The 21862-nt window shown below is 36.7% G+C and overlaps 1 protein-coding gene across 5 annotated transcripts in view; it reads left to right on the top strand.

Moving 5' to 3' along the window:
* Window positions 1–940: 940 nt before the first annotated feature.
* The window catches only part of TENT2 (terminal nucleotidyltransferase 2), a 74150-nt gene continuing 53228 nt past the window's right edge, over window positions 941–21862 (top strand). For 2 of the 5 annotated variants that reach the window (XM_039247468.1, XM_039247464.1), the window contains exons 1-5: window positions 941–1268; window positions 1495–1564; window positions 7707–7880; window positions 8291–8380; window positions 10757–10994. In XM_039247468.1, the coding sequence (XP_039103399.1) occupies window positions 7744–7880; window positions 8291–8380; window positions 10757–10994 (465 nt within the window). In that variant the 5' untranslated portion in view covers window positions 941–1268; window positions 1495–1564; window positions 7707–7743. The other 3 variants (XM_039247466.1, XM_039247467.1, XM_039247465.1) reach the window with 3 other exon arrangements.

Below are 21862 nucleotides of genomic sequence, written 5' to 3'. Positions count from 1 at the left end.
AATTATGCAAAGTGTGTTAGTTGATTATAATGGAATTGAATTAGAAATCAATAACAGAAAGATGTCTGGAAGATACCATCCCACCAGATGCCTGTATTACAAAAGAAGAAACATCTGTAATCAATGATCTCAGTTTCCGAGTTAAAAAACTAGTAAATTAAAAAAAAAAAAAGCAAAAGAAAGGAAGTAAACCTAAGAGAAGTCAGTAAATAGGAAGCAAAGATAATCTTTGAAAGCGAAACATGGCTTTGGGATTTGAGATCAGTAAAGTTGGTAAGTCTCTCATCGGAATGATCAAGAAAAAGAACGAGGGCACAAATTACCAGTTTCGGAAACGAGAAATTCGTCTACACGTATTAGGAAGAAAATAAAGGTATATTGGTAACAGATTTACATTAAGAAACCCAACAACTTAGATATCTTCACTCCAGTAGAAATATTAAACATTTGAATAAAAGAATATTAGCTATTATTAAAGACAGGGAGCGGAGTCCAGGCTTCAGGGATAAATAAAGCATTTTCATGCCCAAGCTGCTTTCATTTCACTGCAGGGGGGAAAATAACCAAAACTTAACACAGATCAGCGCAAAAGAGGGAGGGAAAACTGGGTCAGGAAACGCTTCTCCCGGGGGCAGTCATCCAGCTAAGACACAAATTATCAGCAAAAAGTGCTTAACAGAACAGAAGCCGTTGTGCATCAGCTCGGGAGGGTGGCTCCGAGCAGAACTCCGCGGCTCGGCCACTGCCGACTGCCCGGTTCGCCTTGTTAACAGGGAAGCCCTAACCCTTCCTCATCAGCGAGCGCTGACCTCCCACCTCCGTTCAAACCCAGACCTCGGCGTTTGTGCGCCGGCGCACTCAAGCGAAGCGCTAGCCGGGGCCGGGAGGCTGCCGGAAGTGTGACCTTTCGCTCCTTGCTCGCTGTTCCCATCCGGGTCGCGGCGGTCTTCCGGGTGTTTCTGACAGGGCTTTCTACGCCGCTTTTTCGGTGACTTTTTGGTCTTCCGCTTCTTGCCACCGCCCCGATCCTCCCACACCCTTGCTGGCCCTGCCTTTCCTTGTGTCGCTCCTCCCCGGCCGCCGAGCCTGGGGTTTAGGTTGCAAGTCGGATCCGGCCGGAGCCAGGCCTGGTTCTTCCGCGGGCCACTACCTGCCTTGGCAGGGGCGGCAGCTGCATCCGAGCGCGCCGGGCTCTCGCTGCTCCGGCCTTGGAGCTCCTGGGCGGGCAGTACCAGTAGGCCCTGCTTAGCCCTTCCCCAAGGAGACCTGTGAGTTAGTGGGTTTCGGAAAGGGACGCAATGGTGTAGGCCCAGGTCGGGGGCGGGGCTCGGGGAACTTTTCCTCAAACCGCACTGTTGTGTTTGCGTGGGAAGTTCCAGCAGTCTCTTAGACGTCCCAGACACACGGGCGGCCCCCCGGCTGCTGCACTTTCTGGAGAGTCTTAGGACCGCTTACTTTTTCCACTCGTTTCCTTTCCTCGCGCCCCGTTCTCAGTCTAGGAGCCAAAGAGGAAGATTGTCTTGGCACCCCTGCATGGAGTTTCAGAGGGTGGTGAAAAAATAAGGTAAACATCTGGATTAAGAATTTAAAATTGAAGACGTTTAATTAAATTGGCCTCGGTTCTTCACTTTACAGGAAAGTGCACAGTCCAGGACTCTGTCAGATTGTTGTACCCTTCATTTCCCGCCCAGCCTTTGTAGATAAGACTCTTCCTCTCTCCAGGCCCGAACACGATGGGGTTCGTGTGTCTCACAATTTCTTGATTATCCACGTACCGTCTTTTCTGTCTTTCAGCTCTTTGTTTAAAATAGTAGTTAGTTATTTAGATTGCGGATACCGGTAGGGTGAACCGAGAAGAAACAAAGAAAAACTATAAAACTTAAGTTAAATAGGAACTGGTTAACAGGTAGGTGGTATGTGATTTTGTGAGGAGAGATCATAACTGAACAGTGAATCTGTGTTTTGTATTACAGGTAACATATCGTTTTGTAAATTGTGTCTTGCATGGTTTATTACCACAGGCTTTTGATATGTACAGCGAAAAGGCTCATAATAGCCAATAATAGTAGCATTTTGTTGGTGTGATAGCCCCATTTATGTCTGATCTGGAAACGGTCCCTAATATAGGCTTTATGTGAAACAAGCCATTTATCAGTCATTTAAGAAATGGCCATTTCAAACCGCATGACAGGATTATTTTTTTAGCTTTTAGATGGTACCTTATTCTTAGTGAAAAGGAATGTCTTTTTCAAAAGTTTCAAGTAGTTTTGACAGTCAGTGAGCAGACTGTATGAATTGGACTTGTGCGTTGTGGAGAAAAGAAGTGAGTTTAGGAGATGAAAGGCATTTATTTGGACAAAGTGGACAGATAACTTGATTTAATTGTCATAGTTTTGGCTTTCGGTTTTTATACTAGGGAGATTCTGCTTTCCAGGGAATCCTGATTATGGAAGGAATTATGTAACCTTGAAAGTTCTCTAACTGGTTGGAGAAGAGTCAAATTCAGGACAAATTCCAGCTTGTGAGTTTTAGGACCAAATACCGTATCACTAGGAAGTACTTTGTAAACTACTCCTATACACCTTTGTTTCCTGTATGATTGTTTACAAATAAACTTGTGTAATTTCCCATTGTGTCAACCTTAGTCAAGAAGCAACTTTAAGATTCTTTCCTTAAGGGATGACCAATCCAAAGGTTTTAAAGCACTTCAGAAGTTCCTAAATCATCATATTTTATTGTCATGTGCATTCAGAAACCAGTAACTTTCAAGCTGAGGAAAATAGGATACCAGCAATAATCTGGATTTTCTTTATTTATTGTAGAATTTCTTATTCCCGCTACCACAGTCGATGTGGAATTTTGTTTTATGTAGATCATCAAGTAGACTTAGTGAAGAAAGCCTTTCATTCAGAATTTATATATCTGAAAAAGATATTTTGGGGTCGTCTCCTTAATTCTACTATGGTAATAGGTTTGCTGGGTTTTATACTCTAAAACTCTATATTCTGTTTAAAAAATGATTCCTTATATTGATTTTGATAGATTATTATTTTTGAATTATTCATATTATTACTTTTATCTTCATCAAAATCAGTGTTGAAATGTATTAGAAAAAATATTAGAAAGAGGAATTGAAATTCATGGACTTTTGGTTTACTTCTTCATTTCTAGATGGTGGTGCCCGGTGCCTGTCTTGTGGAGGAGTAGTGAATGCCATTGGTTACTTGTTCCCTAGGAATGAGCTTACTGTGAGGGCTGGCCTAGTTAAGAGCCATTTTAAGGGCCAAGACTTACACTGAGGAGAACCTGACAGATACTTTGTTTTGGAGAAACTCCAAAAGCTTCAGTTACTTATATGGGAATTTGGGATAGGCTGAACTAGATGTCTGCCTTATGGTAAACTTCTGACTGTGGAATGGTTGTAAGCTTTTAGACTTGGGATAATTTGGTCATTAGCTTTGTAGAGTACTTTTGGGCCACACATCTTTTGACTTGTTCTTGTTTTGGATCTTATCATATCATGGGATAGAAATAAGGTGAGGTCTAAGCTATTTTGTTATTTTGGGCCTTCAAGTCTGAATGCATGTATATGGGACTTTATTTGGGGCCAGAGGAAAAACATAAGCATATTATATATGTATATATATGTGTGTGTGTATACACACACACACACACACACATAAATGTTTTATTTATTTCTGAGAGAGAGAGAGAGACAGTGTGAGCAGGGGAGGGTCAGAGAGTGAGGGAGACACAGAATCTGAAACAGGCTCCAGGCTCTGAGCTGGCTGTCAGCACAGAGCCCGACGTGGGGCTTGAACCAACGAACCATGAGATCATGACCTGAGCTGAAGTCAGCTGCTTAACTGACTGAGCCACCCAGGTGCCCCATGGCATATAATTTATAGATGTAAACAGAGTGTCTAGAATTTTAACTATGACTTGATTTAAATAAGTCTGAAAATAGAACATTTTAATTTTAGCTTTCTTAATACATATTCCTTCCCTTGTTTGATCAGTAGTATCTGCTTTCCAACAAAATGAAATATCAAGGAAAATTCATTTTAATGAATTATATTTAATGTCATTTTTGCATGAATCTTATGAAACAGGAATTATATTTTGTGGGAGTTTGGATTAGGAAAGCAGAGTGGAGAAAGCCAAGAAAGAAAGGAGCGAACCCAGACAAAGGTTAGAACAAGGTTTTAGTTGATAGTCTTGAATCTGGCATTCTGTGATTATTGCATGTACTTTTAATAAAGAATTATCTTGAATCCTGTTTGGTTCAAGATACTTTCCATTTCCTTTGAGCAGTGAAAATCAGGGAGTACAGGTTAGCAATTATGATAGGAATGATTTTTTTTTAAAAATCTCCTGTAAAAAGAGATACAGACCTGCTGAAGGGAGTTAATAAACTCTTGTTTTCTGGAGGTAACACCTTGCCTCTGGTTCAGATTACAGAGTCAGGAACTTGGGATGAGATGTGATTGGGTCCCAAGACTTATTCACAATCCATTATAAAACCTGGACTAGTGAATCTCATTTGTGCACATCCTTGGAAATTTCGTCTTACAGAATTGAAAAAAACAAGGAACAAAGTGTGTATGAGTGATTTATTAGTTTCTTCACAGATCTTCCTCTTTTTCTCTCCTGTTTTCTCTAGTTTTTCCAACCATCTGGTCTCAATACCAAGAGGCAGCTATTATTTCTTTTAGATGCTTAAGTGTTATTTTTCTCTGTTAGTCTTAAAAAACTTCCATGGCTTGTTTTTAAAATTGACATCTACTCAGGGCGCCTGGGTGGCTTAGTTGGTTAAGCATCCGACTTTCGCTTTGGTCATGATCTCGCGGTTCGTGGGTTCAGGCCCCGCGTTGGGCTCTGTGCTGACTGCCAGCTCAGAGCCTGGAGCCTGTTTCAGTCTGTGACTCCCTCTCTCTCTGACCCTCCCCTGCTCACGCTGTCTCTCTCTCTCTCTCCTAGAAATAAATAAAACATTAAAAAAAAAAAAAAAAGAATCTGACTGGTTATTCTGCCCTCTTCAGGCAGAGGGACACTATTAAAAAAAAATAATTGACATCTACTGAAAATAAAGATTTAGCACCTTAATGTACCCTCTCATTAAATTATACTGTATATGAACCTGTAAGTATTTACCTTATATTTTAATAATATATGTAGTCTTTAAATAAATATGTGAAGGAGATTATATGGAATAAATGTTACAATTTTTGTTTAAATTAGTATTCTATGTGTTGTGAGAACCAAATAGATAATGATTATATTTCCTTTTTTATATGATTTGAGTGTGTATGTGTGTATTTTTTTAAGTAATTTCTTTTTAACTTACTCCTTTTTTGTTTCTGTGATTATTTTTGCTCTGTTAGCACAACTCCTCTCTGTGGTCAAATACATCAGGTAAACTGTCAGTAAAGTTCTTTTTTTCTCCTTGGGTATCTCCTTGAAACCCTTTATCCTCTTGCTGTAATTTAAGCTAGTAGCTTCCCTTCACCACCATTCTGGGGAATTTACTTTGTCTCTGCCCTACAGCAGATCTCCCTTTCCCTAGGTCCCAGGTTTTGTTTTGTTTCGTTTTGTTTTTTGATACTTTACATGTCTGAACATGTTTGTATTCTCCCTTGCATTGATAGTGTAGCTGGGTATAGAATTATAGCTTGAGAGCATTTCTTTCAGAGACATGAAGGCACTAACTTCATTGTCTTATAGTTTCCTCTGTTGCTCTTGAGGATTTTAATCAAAGTCATTTTGATTGCCAGCTCTTTATTTATAGCATTTTTCTCTTCTGTAATATTTCATACGTTTCTTTTTCCTGCTGTTCTGAAATGTCACCATAATATAGCTTGATAAATACATTTTTTTTAAAGGTACTCTGTGTTCATTAGGTCCTTTAAATCTCAGGATTAGTTTTTGTTTTGTTTTGTTTTTAGTTTGGGACATTTTCTTGTTTTGTTTGTTTGATAATTTCCTTCCATGTGTTTTCTCTCTTCTACAGAAACTTCTGTTATGTTGGATGTTGGACCATATAGTTTGATTCTTTTACATTTTTTCTCATTTCCTGCCTCCTTTCTGACTTCACTAGTTTTTCCTATTTATTCTAAGAGATTTCCTCAGTGTTCTTTTAACATTTTACTCAGTATTTGTCTTTAATTTTATAATTTCGAAGAGCCTTTTCTGCTTTTTAAACAGCATGATTTATGGTGTGTGTATGTGTGTTTTATTTGTTTTGTTAAATTTGCTCTTGGTATTGTTTTTGTTTATTCGTAGATCTTTTTCTCTTCTGGTGATCCTTGGATGTTTATTTTAAGTGAGAGGTTCTAGAAGTCAAATTGGAAGCTCTGTGTGCATGGGTGGGCAGTTTAGTAGTAGACTTTACTGTAGGTTGCTAGCAGGCTTAACTTTTCCTTGGTAGAAAAGTGTTACTATATTATTGGTTTTCTAGTTACCGTGTCACTTGGTTTCTTTCTCAGTTATACCATAGATGGGTTTTCTCATTACCTGCATTGGAAGGTAGGCTGGGGATCCTATTTTCACTTTGTTGATTTTACTTAATACTTGATTTCAGTTTGTTACCTTGCCCTACTCTTTGTAAGTTTGTAGCCTTTGGGATCAGTCATTGCAAAGTATACATCTCTAGTCTCCTGCTTGTGAATTGAAAGGTTCTGATTGCTTTGTACAGTAGTCCCCCCCCCCCCCCCATCCACATGGGAGACATTCTTAGACCCCCAGGGGATGTCTAAAACTGTGGATAGTACTGAACTCTATATATACTATATTTTTTCCTGTACATATGTACCTTTGATAAAGTTTAAATTATAAATTAAGTACAATTAATAATAAAATAGAACAGTTATATTAGTATACTGTGATAAAAGTTTTGTAAATGTTGTCTCAGAATATCTTATTATATTGTATTCTGTGATGATGTAGATGATAAAATACCTATGTGATGATAATGAAGTGAGGTGAATGATGTGTCTGTTATGACATAGTGTTAGGCTACTATTGAGCTAATGATATGTCAGCAGGAGGATCATCTGCCTCTGGGCCTGGTTGACCACAGATAATTGAAAGCACAGAAAGTGAAATTGTGGGATAAGGAGGGACTTATGTATGTTTTCGCCATTGCTGTGGAACAAGCTCTCTTTTATTGTACGCCCTTTATATAAATTATTTAGACCTTGAAGGAAATCTCAGAATTTTATAGTTAGGTAGTACAGATTCCTTCTTTTGTTTGAGTATATCTGTAAGAAGATGTGTAAGATCTATATTCTAGGAATCAGGTTGTCATATTATGATTTATACTTTTGAATAAATTTGGGTATAAACCTAAGAATCTATACGGCTTCATTAAATGTGTGTCCTGAGTGGTGTCTTTTTTATTATCCAAGTATGTGGTGATCACTTGATTTCTGAAAGTTCTGTTGATATTGGGTTAAATTCATCAGAAATTAGAAACTTGCATATTTTTTCTGTCATTTGCATAATATTCTTAATCTAGATTTAAAATTTATTATTAACAAGTTTTTTGTTACCTGTAGTGGGACTTAAGAGATCTGTTGAAAGTTTTGAAATAGCTTTGTAAATGAAATTCATAACTTGGTAAATAATTGTTTTAAATAATAGATACTAGTTATTACAGAGTTCAATATTTTCAAGATATAATAATTTGTCTTTTAAAATTATTCTAGGTAGAAGAATACATGTTCACTTTTAGTGAACAAGAGCATGTTCCCAAACTCAATTTTGGGTCGCCCGCCTTTCACTCCAAACCATCAACAGCATAATAACTTCTTTGCTCTGTCGCCAACTCTTTATTCACACCAGCAGCTTATAGATGCACAGTTCAACTTTCAGAATACAGAGTAAGTTTGGTGATAGTTTGGTCCATATCATTTATAAATTTTGTTTTCTACTTGAGACATCCTTTTTATATGAAATGTTTGAAGTTAAAGAAAATGTTATTGTTGGGGTGCCTGGGTGGCTCATGCGGTTGAGTAACTGGCTCTTGATATTGGCTCAGGTCATGATCCCAGGGTCATGGGACTGAGTTGCTATGTTGGGCTCTGTGCTGAGCGTGGAGTCTGCTTAAGATTCTCTCTCTCTTCCTCTGCCCCCATCCCACTTGTGCTTGTTTGTGCTCTCTCTAAAATAATTTTAAAAAAGTAACCGTCTTGTTTTTTCTGATCATTGACATATTTAGTTTTTTATGAAATTGCTTTTTGTTTTTAAGGGAAAATGTTTATTACTACTGTTCTCTATGTATTTTTGGTAGTTTGTCAAGAGCTGTGTCATTACAGCAGTTGACATACGGAAATGTCAGTCCCATACAGACCTCAACTTCTCCGTTATTTCGAGGAAGGAAGTAAGTACTTCTTAATTATTTTAAAAGAAAAGTGTGCATTTCTCCGAACTATAGTTCAGTGTTTCTTGTATTAAGATAGGGTGGACATTATGCGAGGTCATTTCTGTCACAGAATTTTAAAACTTCTATATTAAGTTAAAAAATTTTTAGGGATACTTTTGCTGATTTATTCCTGCCATTGCAAATTTTAGATGTAATGAAGCTATATTTTTAATTGAAATTTTAATTAAATTAGGTGGTTTTCTGAATTAGTTTGCTAGGGCTGTCATAACAAAGTACATCAAACTGGGTGGCTTAAACAGAAATTTATTTTCTCACAATCCTGGAGGATTGTGGGCTAGAAGTCCAAGATCAAGGTGTTGGCATGTTTGGTTTCTTCTGAGATGTCCCCCCTTGGTTTGTAGATGGCTGCCTTCTCTGTGTCCTACATGGTCATCTCTCTGTCTGTGTTTTCTGTGTCCTAATGTCCTCTACTTCTAAGGACACGAATCATATTGGATTAAGACTCACTTTTAATGACATCATTTTAACTTTTATAAAAGCTGGATGTCCAAAACAGTCAAATTTTGAGGTACTGGGAGTTATTGCTTAACCATTAGAATTTTGAGGGGACACAGTTTAGCCCATAATAACTTTTTTCTAGTAAAGTTTACTATTTGATTTATCTAAATCTTATACAGGTAAGGTTCTGTAATAAATATCATTATAGTAAAAATTTCTGCACGATTTAAAGCTTTCTATAGAGAAGTCAAAGTCAATTTTAACCAATTAAAAGAAATTGATGTACCACAAGTAATTATAGTAGAATTTTATACATGATTATTAAAATAAGATTCGGCAGTATTTGCAAGACATTGCTGTTTAAATAATATTCATTACCTTTATGTCCAACTAAAAATAACACTAGCTAAGAATTATTGATCACTCATGTAGTAGGCGTTGTTCTGAGGATTTTACAAATGATTTAAGTTTCACAAAACTTTATGAGGTAAGTACTGTTATCCCTCTTCTGTTGAGAAGGATGAAACACAGAGGTTAAGCAGCTAGTTATTCAGGTAGAAGCACAACTAGGATTTGAACCCAGGCAAAACTTTAAAGCACTGTGAGTTGTTCAAAGTTATCATTGTGGAAAGCTTTATAATGATACCAAAAGTATTGACTTTATTGAGATTTTTTTGAAATTGCCTGGATAACTAATTTGTGAACCACAAATGAAAATAAATTCCATTGGTTTCTAGTTGTACTTTAAAAACTAAAATTGGCATTCTCAAGAGAAGCATCATATAAAGCTAAATCACTTTTATGTTAGCAGATATTAAATATACTCTTATCTTTTTAGCACTGTACACTTTTACTTGTGAGTAGGAGTTCTACTTATTTTGGCAGTCAAGTAGAGATGAATTGGTGTAATCCTAAAGGAGTGTTGTAATAAAAACCTTTAGATGGCTGTGACCCATAGAATTTTAGAGCCTAAAAGTAATTGGACCATTCCTGAAGTATTGTCTCTATGAACAAACTTAATATAACAATGAAGTAAATATCCTTTTTTAAACAAATAGTTATTTTCCTTCTGCCTTTTATTTTGAAAAATTTTATGCCTCCAGAAAAATTTAAAGAATAGTATAGTGAACATCTGTGTGCTGTTTACCTAGATTCATTAAAGTTTTGCTGCATTTGGTTTTTTTTTTCCTCTTTCTCTACCCCTACTTTTTTCCCCCCTGAGCCATAATAAAAAGTTGTAGACATCATTTCACTGTACCCCAAAGCACATCAGTGCATTCCTCCTAAGAATAGGGATATTTTCCTATATAACCAAAATATGTTAGTCATGCCCAAGAAATTTAACATTAATACAATACCTTTATCTGAAATGCAGTAAGTTTTCGTATTTCTTTAGATGTTCAGTGTCTTTATGGCTTTTTAATATGATCTTTCCAACTGATGATCTAGAATATAGGTGGTCTTAAAGACTCTTTTAACTGTATAGCACTCAGTTCACTTAATCTTACTCTCCTTATTTAGAATTTGGGTTTTTATTGTCATTGTTTCTATGAATAAAAGTTTTTCTCCCAAGTTTTAACTGCTGAGATAACACATTGGGGTAGTTAAGCAGGAGACTAACTTTGATATATATAGTATTTTGGTTTTTTCTTAAAATAATTATTTATATATACATTATCAGTATGCATATTTCCTAAGGTGTTTTTCTAAGACTTCTCTTGTGATTAAAATGAATATTTTAAGATTCGTATAGAGCTACTAATGTGGCCTTGCTGAAAGAGTCAGTATTGGTATTTGTTACTTATATAGTTTTAATTATTTTCTGTTATTAGAAAGTTATTTCTTTAATCACTAAGGTATATTGCTTGTTTTCAGGAGATTAAGCGATGAAAAAAACCTTCCTCTTGACGGTAAACGGCAACGTTTCCATTCACCCCACCAAGAGCCAACTCTAGTTAACCACATAGTGCCTTTATCAGGTGAAAGAAGATACTCAATGCCACCATTGTTTCATACACACTATGTACCAGATATAGTCAGATGTGTTCCACCTTTTCGAGAAATACCATTTTTAGAACCTAGAGAAATCACACTGCCTGAGGCCAAAGATAAGGTAATAATAATATAGATTTTAGTTTTACCTTTTGGGAAGTTGATTAAATAATGTATTGAAAACATCAGAAGTATCTAATGTTTTAGATTAAATAGAATATGCCTTTTTTTGTACTGTTTAAATTCTCAACCCAGCTTTCTAGGTAAATTTGATGTTTTGATTTTTGTTAGCTGTTCTTTTATGGAAGTGCAGCTTTCATATCAGGAAATCAGATTTTTTCTGGTTCATAAAAATCTGGATTAGAGCTCAAAACATTTCATTTCTTAGTTTAGAGAATTCTATTGTTTGTTGTTATTTTAGAGAAACACATTTTCATATGGTTATTATAGTAAGTGTCAAAAAGCATTTCCTTTTTGAGTATTTGTGTTTCTCATGAGGTATTTGAATCCAGGGACTCATGGAGAAACTGATACAATCAGAGTGATATGATAAAGAAAGATTTATCAGAAACATTTGTCAAAAGCATTTCCAATAAATGAAATGAAGCTGTTTAAATAATAATTCTTGGAAAATGACATTATCAATTGTAGAAAAATGAGTTATTTAACATTAATATTAAAAGCATATCCACTATATGCCCCCAAAAAGTTTTAAGTAATTTAGAAGAGTTTATAATGTGAATATCTGTGTTCTCTTTGCTTGTCTATGGCTTACATTTTGCTGTTTTCACCTTTTCAAAGCTGCACCACTTTTAAGAAATAATTGACATCTGTAGGCTAAGGAGAATGATTCTGAAGGAAATATAGTGACTTTGTTTTACTCATCTTTGGGTTCCTGGCAACCAGGATAGGTCTGGAATGTAATAAGTGTACACATTCAGGTGTATGATTATAATAGGTGTATGATTCAGTTTTTAGTATATTCATACAGTTATACAGTGATCACCACTTTCTAATTCTAGTATGCTTTCATCATCTCCAGAAGAAACCATGTACCTAGTACCAGTCCCTTCCCCATCCCTAACCATCCTCTCCCTTGCCCTCTTCTTGGTTGCCACCAGTTGATTTTTTTTTTTTTATCTCTTTGGATTTGGTTATTCTGGACATTTCATGTAAGTGGAATTATACAGTATGTGGTCTTGCTTTTTTAACTTAGTGTATTTTCAAGGTTCATCCATGTCACAGAATGTGTCAGTTGTCTCTTTTATAGCTGAATAATATTCTGTTGCTTAGATATACCATTGTGTTTTGTTTATGCATTCATCATTTGATCAACTTTGGGGCTGTTTCTTCTTTTGGCTGTTCTGAGTAATGCTGCTATGAAGATCTGTGTACAAGTTTGTGTGGACATGTTTTCATTTTTTGGTCATATACCTATTAGTGAAATTGGTATGTTACTTGGTAACTCTGTGTATACCTTTTTGAGAGCTACCAGTGTTTTCTAAAGTGGCTGCACCATTTTACATTCTCAGTACCAGTGTATGGGCATTCCAGTTTTTCTACATCCTTGTCAACACTTATTATTGTCTGACTTTTTGATTATAGCCGTCTTAGTTGGTAAGAAATGGTATCCCATTGTGATTTTGATTTGCACTTCACTAATAACTAATGATGTTGGTCATCTTTTCATTTATATATTGACTATTTCTGTGTCTTCTTTAGAGAACTTTCTATTCAGGTCTTTTGCCTACTTTTTAATTGGATTATTTATTTTTTATTGTTCAGTTGTAAGAGTTCTTTGTATATTCTGAATATTAAACCATTATCACTTATATGATTTGCAAATATATTCTCCCATTCCTGGTTTGTCTTTTTCCTTTCTTGATGGTATCTTTTGAAGCACAAAAGCTTTTCATTTTAACCAAGTCCAAATTATCTTTTTCTTTGGTTGCTTGAGCTTTTGGTGTCATATATAAGATACCATTGCCTGATCCAAGGTCACAAAGATTATTGTCTATATGTTATTCTAAGAATTTTATAGTTTTTCCTCTTAGATTTAGGTCTCTGGTCCATTTTGAGTTTTAATATGCTATAAAGTAGGGGACCAACTTCACTCTTTTGCTGTTAGTCCAGTTCTCCCAGCACTGTTCATTAAAAAGATTCTGTCATTCTTTTGTTAATATGAAGTATAAAAGCAATTAGGTAAAACCATTGGAAGGGAGGAAGAGGCAAAATAAAATGGGAAAAGATGAAAAGCTTTGGTACTGTTTCCTACCTTCCTCCATTCTTTCTCCTTTCTTTGCTTTCTAATTTTTTTTTTTAAATGTTTTATTTATTTCTAGGAGAGAGAGAGGGAGAGAGAGAGAGATAGCGTGAGCAGGGGAGGGTCAGAGAGAGAGGGAGTCACAGACTGAAACAGGCTCCAGGCTCTGAGCTGGCAGTCAGCACAGAGCCTGACGCGGGGCTCGAATCCACGAACCGCGAGATCATGACCTAAGTGAAAGTCGGACGCTCAACCGACTAAGCCACCCAGGCGCCCCTCTTTGCTTTCTAATTTTAAAGAAATGCTTATAATGCTGTAATGCAAAAGCCTGTGGTATAAATCAAATCTGACCAATTCTTTTAGTGAATATAGAAGAATCTTTTGCTATACGTGAGTTGTTAATATATATGCAAGCTCATTTTCTATGGCATTTATAAATATTGAAGCTTTCTATATTTTTGGCGTATTTATACATTCATTATAGTTAACTGTTGGAACTAACTGCTGGTTCTGCATATGGACTAGGTATATGTTGAGTCTCAGTAAATTTAATAACATAATTTACAGTAGTCAATATATGTCATTTAGTGAAGTATAGTGCCACATCAGTAAGTTTTTTTGTGCCTAGTAGCATAGAAAAAGATCTCTTATATCTCATGTTTTTGGAATAACCATTTATTTCAGAAAGATAAAGGTATATTTTGTTAAGCAAATTTTTTTGAGTGCTACTCTCTACCTGCCTAGTTGTGGGAGAAAGCAAGCAAGCAGTTAGTTCTGTGTTTATTCTTTAAGAGAACACTTTTGGTTTTTAAAATGTTTTAATTTTTTTTACTTTGGTTTTGTTTTATTCATGGAATTTATTTAAAATTTCAGATAATCTTAAGAAGAATGTAAAATCTTTTTTTTTTTTTTTTAATTTACATCCAAGTTAGTTAGCATATAGTGCAACGATGATTTCAGGAGTAGATTCCTTAATGCGCCTTATCCATTTAGCCCATCCCTCCTCCCACAACCCCTCCAGTAACTGTTTGTTCTCTGTATTTAAGAGTCTCTTATGTTTTGTCCTCTTCCCCGTTTTTATATTATTTTTGCTTTCCTTCCCTTATGTTCACCTGCTTTGTATCTTAAAATCCTCATGTAAGTGAAGTCATATGACATTTGTCTTTCTCTGGCTAATTTTGCTTAGCATAGTAGCCTCTAGTTCCATCCATGTAGTTGCAAATGGCAATATTTCATTATTTTTTATTTATTTATTTTTTTAATGTTTTATTTATTTCTGAGAGAGAGAGAGAGAGGCAGCGTGAGCAGGGGAGGGTCAGAGAGAGGGAGACAAAGAATCTGAAGCAGGCTCCAGGCTCTGAGCTAGCTGTCAGCACAGAGCCCGACGCGGGGCTCAAACCCGTGAACCGTGAGATCATGACCTGAGCTGAAGTTGGACACGTAATCCACTGAGCCACCCAGGCACCCCAATTTTTCATTCTCTTTGATTGCTGAGTAATACTCTATTGTATGTGTATACCACATCTTCTTTACCCATTCATCCTTTGACGGACATTTGGTTTCTTTCTATATTTTGGCTATTGTTGATAGTGCTGTTAGAAATATTAGGGTCCATGTGCCCCTTTGAAACAGCACTCCTGTATCCTTTGGATAGGTACCTAGTAGTGCAATTGCTGGGTTGTAGGGTAGGTCTATTTTTAATTTTTTGAGGAACCTCCATTCTGTTTTCCAGAGTGACTACACCAGTTTGCATTCCCACCAGCAGTGCAAAACAGATCCTCTTTCTCTGCATCCTTGCCAACATCTGTTGTTGCCTGAGTTGTTAATGTTGGCCATTTTGACAGGTGTGAGGTTTTGATTTATTTCCCTGACGATGAGTGATGTTGAGCATTTTTTCATGTGTTGGTTAGCCATCTGGATGTCTTCTTTGGAGAAGTGTTTCTTCATGTCTTTTGTCCATTTCTTCACTTGATTATTTGTTTTTTGGGTGTGGAGTTTGATAAGTTCTTGTCATTTGCAACTCTCTTCTCCCATTCCGTTGGTTGCCTTTTAGTTTTGCTGATTGTTTCCTTCACTGGGCAGAAGTTTAAGAGACCTTTTAAAGAAAACTAACATTTATTGAAGTCTTTTCTAGGCATTCGTATGTTACATCATGTAGTCTTTTAAACAACCCCATGACATGGATATTATCCTAATTTTACTGAGGTTCAGAAAGCTAAATGACTTGCTCAAGGTCACAGCTAGTAAGTGACACAACCAAGATTTGACCCTTGTCTCTAATAATACAAAGAGGAGGAACTTAAGATGTTTAAAATCAAGGGTAGGGAGAGGACATTCTTAGAATTGACTATAACACCAGGTAATCTGTTAAAGTAATAGCTAATGTTTAGTGGCTTGCTTTGCCAGCAGTGTGCTCAGCGGTTTGTATCATTTACTTATGTTTATCTCTGTTACAACATGAAGTGAATGGGAAGTCCACTGTGAAAAAATGAGTAGTGGTTGGGGTTTTGAATGCACAGTAGAACGCCATTGAAGGTTTTTGAGTAGAGAAATAGCGCAGTCAGATTGACAGTTTGGGGAAGATAGTTCTTGTGGTAGAGTGGAGTTCAGCTTGGAGTAAGGAGGACCTGAAAGATGGGTGATTAAGGCTATTAAATTTATTTGATGAGAGGTGTGGAAGCTTTCCATTATGGCATAGGGTAGTGGGAAAGATGTGAGAGACCATGCGTAAGGAAAATTGGTAGAATCTGTGGAATCACTGAATATAGGAGAGAGAGAGAGAGAGGCTTTGATGTCTCCAGCAATTTGATTTTGGACAACTAACAGAAATAAGGAAATCTAGATTTGAGGCATATAAATTAGTTGAGGAACTAACTAGTCATTTGTTTTTTAAAAGAAAATTTATGTTTATTTATTTTTGAGAGATAGAGAAAGACAGAGCATAAGTAGGGGAGAGGCAGAGAGAGAGAGGGAGACACAAAATCTGAAGCAGGTTCCAGGCTCTGAGCTGTCAGCGCAGAGCCCGTTGCAGGGCTTGAACCCACGAACTGTGAGATCCTGACCTGAGCCGAAGTCAGACACTTAACTGACTGATCCACCCAGGCATCCCACAAGAACTTTTGGAACTGTGGGAAGATCTGTAATTTTTGTGCTTTTGAGAACCCTCATCTTGTGCAAATTGCACACTAAGAATATAGATCTATGGAAAAATAAGGCTAGAGCAGATAATTCGAAAGCTAAACAATTTTGTAACTGGAACACTATCAAGACTAATAATTGATACCTTGGGAAATAACTTGGTCAGACCAAGTAGGCGGCTTAGTATGGCTGGGTGCTGCTGCAGGGGATATTAAAAATATACAAAATAGAGTTGAGATATTGGCTTGAGGTGGGTACTGAGACAAGGCAGTTAAAAGTGGAGCTCTGAGTCAGTGAAGGTGCTGTAAGTAGACACAGAAGGAAATATACCAACAGAGAGCTATTTGAGACTGAGGGGATGCTTTATTGAATGGGAATCCTCAATATAGTAGGAACCCAAACAAATAGGTGGGGCTTATTTTTAGTTGTGTTGGATCCATAAGGACTCCTACCTGTGTAGCAGCCAAAGCGAGGGATTCTTTTTCTTTATCACTGAAGGTTATGATTCTGAGACTTTGCTGTATGAATCTGAATAAGGGTAGATGTAGAGAAGTTATTGTAGTGTTCTGTTCTAGGTGAAAGGTATTTGTGCCTTGAATTATGAAATGCTTGTAGAACACTTTACATTATGAAGAGAAATTGATGTCTTTAAGTTGTATTTGGGAATTGGAATTGATAGGCTTGAGGATGGATTATATTAGGTCATCCAAGCCTACTTTCTTTGTGGAAGGAGTGTCTTTTGCATTTTAGAATGTAGCACTCCTGGCTTTCAGCTCACTAGATGCTGCTAGTCCCATTATGAGAAACAAAAAAGTTTACAGACATTGCCATATGTCACCTGAAGGTAGAATTGCCACTGGTTGAGGGGGCACTGAATTAGATAGAGAAGAAGATACTGAGGATTTCAGGCTTCTCCATGGATTCATGGTAGTATCATTTACGGAGATGGAACCAAATGGAAGTGGAGCAATATTTGTGTGTGTGTGTGCTTAGTAGGAATTGGAGGATAAACGGGCCTCATCAATTCTGTGGACATGTTGTCTTTAGTGTGTATTTGAAACATCAAATTAGATATCAGAGATGATAGTTTAATATTATAGATCTGGAATTCAGAGGAAAGGTATTGACTAGAAATGTACATTTGGTAATTGTTGGCCTTTAGATGGTAATTGAAGCCAAGACTGTGGATATGATTGTTCAGGGAGAGGAGAGAGCCTGGATTCAAGACTGAAATAGTTTGAGGAAAGAATGGGAAACAGAAATGGATACTAAAAATATATGCAACTGTTTTGGGAAGTTTGGCTGTGAAGTGGAGGAGCTAAAGATTTGCAGTTGGAACAAAGGAGTTTTTAAATTGTTTTATTTTTATTTTAACCACTTATAAATGTTTATGGGAAAGATTAGTGGAGAGAGGGGAGACTGACTATTCTGCCAAGAAAAGAACATGAGTAAGGTGCCTCAGAAGATAGAAGGGGCATGTATCTTGCTTATGGTTGGAGTGATCGGCTTTAGGTAAGAGAAAAGCTTTCTGGAACTGGAAGAAAGGAGGGGAGGATAGGTGTAGATGATAATAAGGAAGTTTGTAGATACAAGGCAGAGAAATTAATGTGGAGTTGGCATATTTGAGTGGCTTCTTCCAGTTTTCTCTGAATTATTGTACACGGTCATCTGTTAAGAGTGAGGAGAATGAAGTGGGATATCCAGGGTTTGAGAGTAGTGGAGAGGGTTTGAAATAAAATTGACTGAGGGCAGGAAATCAAGCTGTGACCAGAGAAATAGAATGTAGAAGACTTGTACTTGCTGGCTCTTGTAGAGGAGTCACTTAAGATTGGTAATAGCGAATTTATTATAAGTAATAATAAGCTGGTTCAGTCAGCTCCAAGGAAGCTTTTCGTTAAAGTTTTAATTACTTTGAAAATTCATAATCGGTGTTTTGAAACCTGAATATTTAGGTTTTTGAAAAACAGTACCCGCTTGAGTTTACATTCTTTTCTCCATTTGAAAATCCTTTGTCAGTTTTTCAAGTTGCTATATTAACAGAACTCTTTAAAATATCTGAATTATCTTTCTGAATTAATAATTTATTTTACTCTAGCTTTTAGGTGACTATATGGTTGCCTGGACAAAAAAGAGGCTGTAGAGGAATCAAGAGTTAACCAAGCTCCTGACTTCTATTATAACTGTTCTTTGGATATTCTGATTAGTTTGAAGATACTGTGTGAGTTGAAGTAATTGATTTCGAATTTTTAGTTGAGATGAGGTTAGTCTAAGGTTTTTTGGTATTGATTATAAAATAAAAAAGATGATTGTGAATGAATTACTCAAGACATCTTGTATAATGTTTAATTTTAGAAAGGAGAAAATATGATGGACCCTCTTGGCACCCTTGGAGGAAGAGTTTAAGGACACTTATCTTACAGATCTCTTAGAAGCTCTATCTTAAAAAATTTTTTTTAAATTTCAATATTTTACTTTATTTAGAAACATTAAAAAAGGGGGTAAAATATTTATAAAGTGTTAGCTTACTGAGTTTTAAATATAGCTGGCCCCTGAACAACAGCAACACAGTTGAAAATCCTTTTATAACTTTTGACACCCCCAAAACTTCACTATAATAGCCTGTTGACTGGAAGTGTTACCAATAACATAGTCAGTTAATATCCATTTTGTATGTTATACGTATTATTTACTGTATTCTTAAAGTAGGTTGGAGAGAAAATATTGAAATCGTAGGGAAGTGGCACAAAAACAGACACGTAGACCAATGGAATAGAATAGAGAACTCAGAATTGGACCCACAAATATATGGTCAACTAATCTTTGACAAAGCAGGAAAGAGTATCCAGTGGAAAAAAGACAGCTTCTTTAACAGATGGTGCCGGGAGAACTGGACAGCAACATGGAAAAGAATGAAATTAGATCACTCTCTTACACAATACACAAAAATAAACTCAAAATGGATAAAGGACCTGAATGTGAGACAGGAAACCATCAAAACCCTAGAGGAGAAAGCAGGAAACAAGCTCCCTGACCTCAACCGCAGCCATTTCTTACTTGACACATCTCCAAAGGAAAGAGAATCAAGAGCAAAAATGAACTATTGGGACCTCATCAAGGTAAAAAGCTTCTGCGTGGCCAAGAAAACAATCAATAAAACTAATAGGCAACCGACGGACTGGGAAAAGATAGTTACAAATGCATATCTGATAAAGGATTAGTATCCAAAATCTATAAGGAACTCCCCAAGCTCCACACCCAAAAAACAAATAATCCAGTGAAGAAATGGGCAGAAGACATGAACAGGCACTTCTCCAAAGAAAACATCCAGATGGCCAACAGACACATGAAACGATGCTCAGCGTCCCTCCTCATCAGGGAAATACAAATCAAAAGCACACTGAGATACCACCTCATGCTGGTTAGAGTGGCTCAACTGAACAAATCAGGAGACTATAGATGCTGGCGAGGTTGTGGAGAAACGGGTACGCTCCTACACTGTTGGTGGGAATGTAAACTAGTTCAGGCCCTCTGGAAAAGTGTGGAGGTTCCTCAGAAAATTAACAATAGAACTCGCGTATGACCCAGCAGTAGCACTGCTAGGAATTTGCCCAAGGGATGCAGAAGTGCTGATGCATAGGAGTACATGTACCCCAATGTTCATAGCAACACTTTCAACAATAGCCAAATCATGGAAAGAGCCTAAGCATCCATCAACGGATGAATGGATCAAAAAGACGTGGTTTATCTATGCAATGGAATACTACATGGCAATGAGAAACAATGAAATCTGGCCATGTGTAGCAACATGGATGGAACTTGAGGGTGTTATGCTGAGCAAAATAAGTCAGGCAGAGAAAGACAGATACCATATGTTTTCCCTTATAAGTGGTACAGGAGAAACTTAACAGAGGACCATGGGGGAGGAGTAGGGGGAAAATAGTTGGAGAGAGGGTGGGAGGCAAACCATGAGAGAGTCTTGAATACTGAGAACAAACCGAAGGCTGATAGGGGTGATGGGCACGAAGGAGGGCACTTTTTGGGATGAGCACTGGATTTTATATGGGAACCAACTTGACAATAAACTATGAAAGAAAAATATGTAGAATTAAGAAGACTAAATCATAGAATAAATGTTAATGATTGTCAAAAAAAGTCATAGAGAAGATTTTACATTACATTTACAGTACTATACTGTATTTGTTGAAAAAGTCTGACCTGTGCAGTTCAAACCTTTGTTATTCAAAGGTTTTTCTTGTGGTGAGAGGAACTAAAACACACTCTTTTAGTAAATTTCAGGTATATAATGCATTATTTTTAAAAAAATTTTAAGTATTTCTGAGAGAGAGAGAGACAGTGAGCAGGGGAGAGTCAGAGAGAGACAGAGACACAGAGTCTGAAACAGGTTCCAGGCTCTGAGCTGGCTGTCAGCACAGAGCCTGACGTGAGGCTTGAATTCACAAACTGTGAGATCATAACTTGAGCCGAAGTCAGATGCTTAACCGACTAAGCCACCCAGGTGCCCTACAGTGCATTATTTTTAATTGAAGTAACCATATTGTAAATTATGTCTCCAGAACTTACTCATTTTATAACTGGAATCTGTATGCTTTCACCAATATCACCCCATTTCCTCCATACCCCCTAGCTCATGATAATCACTGGTCTACTCTCTGCTAATAAACAATTAATAAATTAATAAATTTTAATTTTTTTTCTTTTTTTTCGATAAATTTTAATTTTTAATTTTTAAAAATTTCACATAAAAGTGGGGATCATGCAGTATTTTCTTTTTATGTTTAGTTTATTTCATTTACTATATTGTCTCCCAGATTTATCCATGTTGCAAATGGCAGAATTTCCTTCTTTTTTAAGGCCAAATGATATTTCACTGTGGTATGTGTGTGTGTAGGTATGTTTATATGCGTATGTGTATGTGTGTATATATGTTTATGTACCACATTTTCTTTATCCATTCATCACTTGACATTTAGGTTGTTTTCTTATCTTGGCTACTGTGTTTGATGCTACAGTGCAGTGCAGATATCTCTTTGAGATACTAATTTTATTTCCTTTGAATATATACCCAGAAGTGGAATTGCTGGATCATATCATAGTTCTATTTTTAAATTTTTTAAAGTTTATTTATTTATTTTTAAGAGAGAGTGAATGCAAGTGGGGGAGGAGCAGAGAGGGAGCATCCCAAGCATGCTCTGCATCCTGTCAGCACAGAGCCTGACACGGGGCCATGAATCCACAAATCCTGAGATCATGACCTGAGCCAAAATCAAGAGCCAGATGCCTAACCAACTGAGCCACCCAGGTGTCTCATATTTTTAATTTTTTGAGGAGTCTCCATACTGTTTCCCAGTGTGGTTGTACCAGTTTACATTTCTCACCGACAGTATATAGAGTTTCCTTCTCTTTGCATCCTTGCCAACACTTGTTACCTTTGACTTTGATAATAGTCTTTTAATGAGTGTGAGAGGGTATCACGTTGTGGATTTGATTTGCATTTCCCTCATGTTGAACATCTTTTCATGTACCTGTTGATATTTGTGTGTCTTTGGGAAAATGTTCAGGTCCTTTGC

Source organism: Hyaena hyaena, unplaced genomic scaffold (assembly GCF_003009895.1).
Source record: "Hyaena hyaena isolate Hyena2069 unplaced genomic scaffold, ASM300989v1 scaffold_299, whole genome shotgun sequence".
Lineage (NCBI taxonomy): Eukaryota > Metazoa > Chordata > Mammalia > Carnivora > Hyaenidae > Hyaena > Hyaena hyaena.
This window is presented reverse-complemented; position numbering and strand designations above follow the sequence as displayed.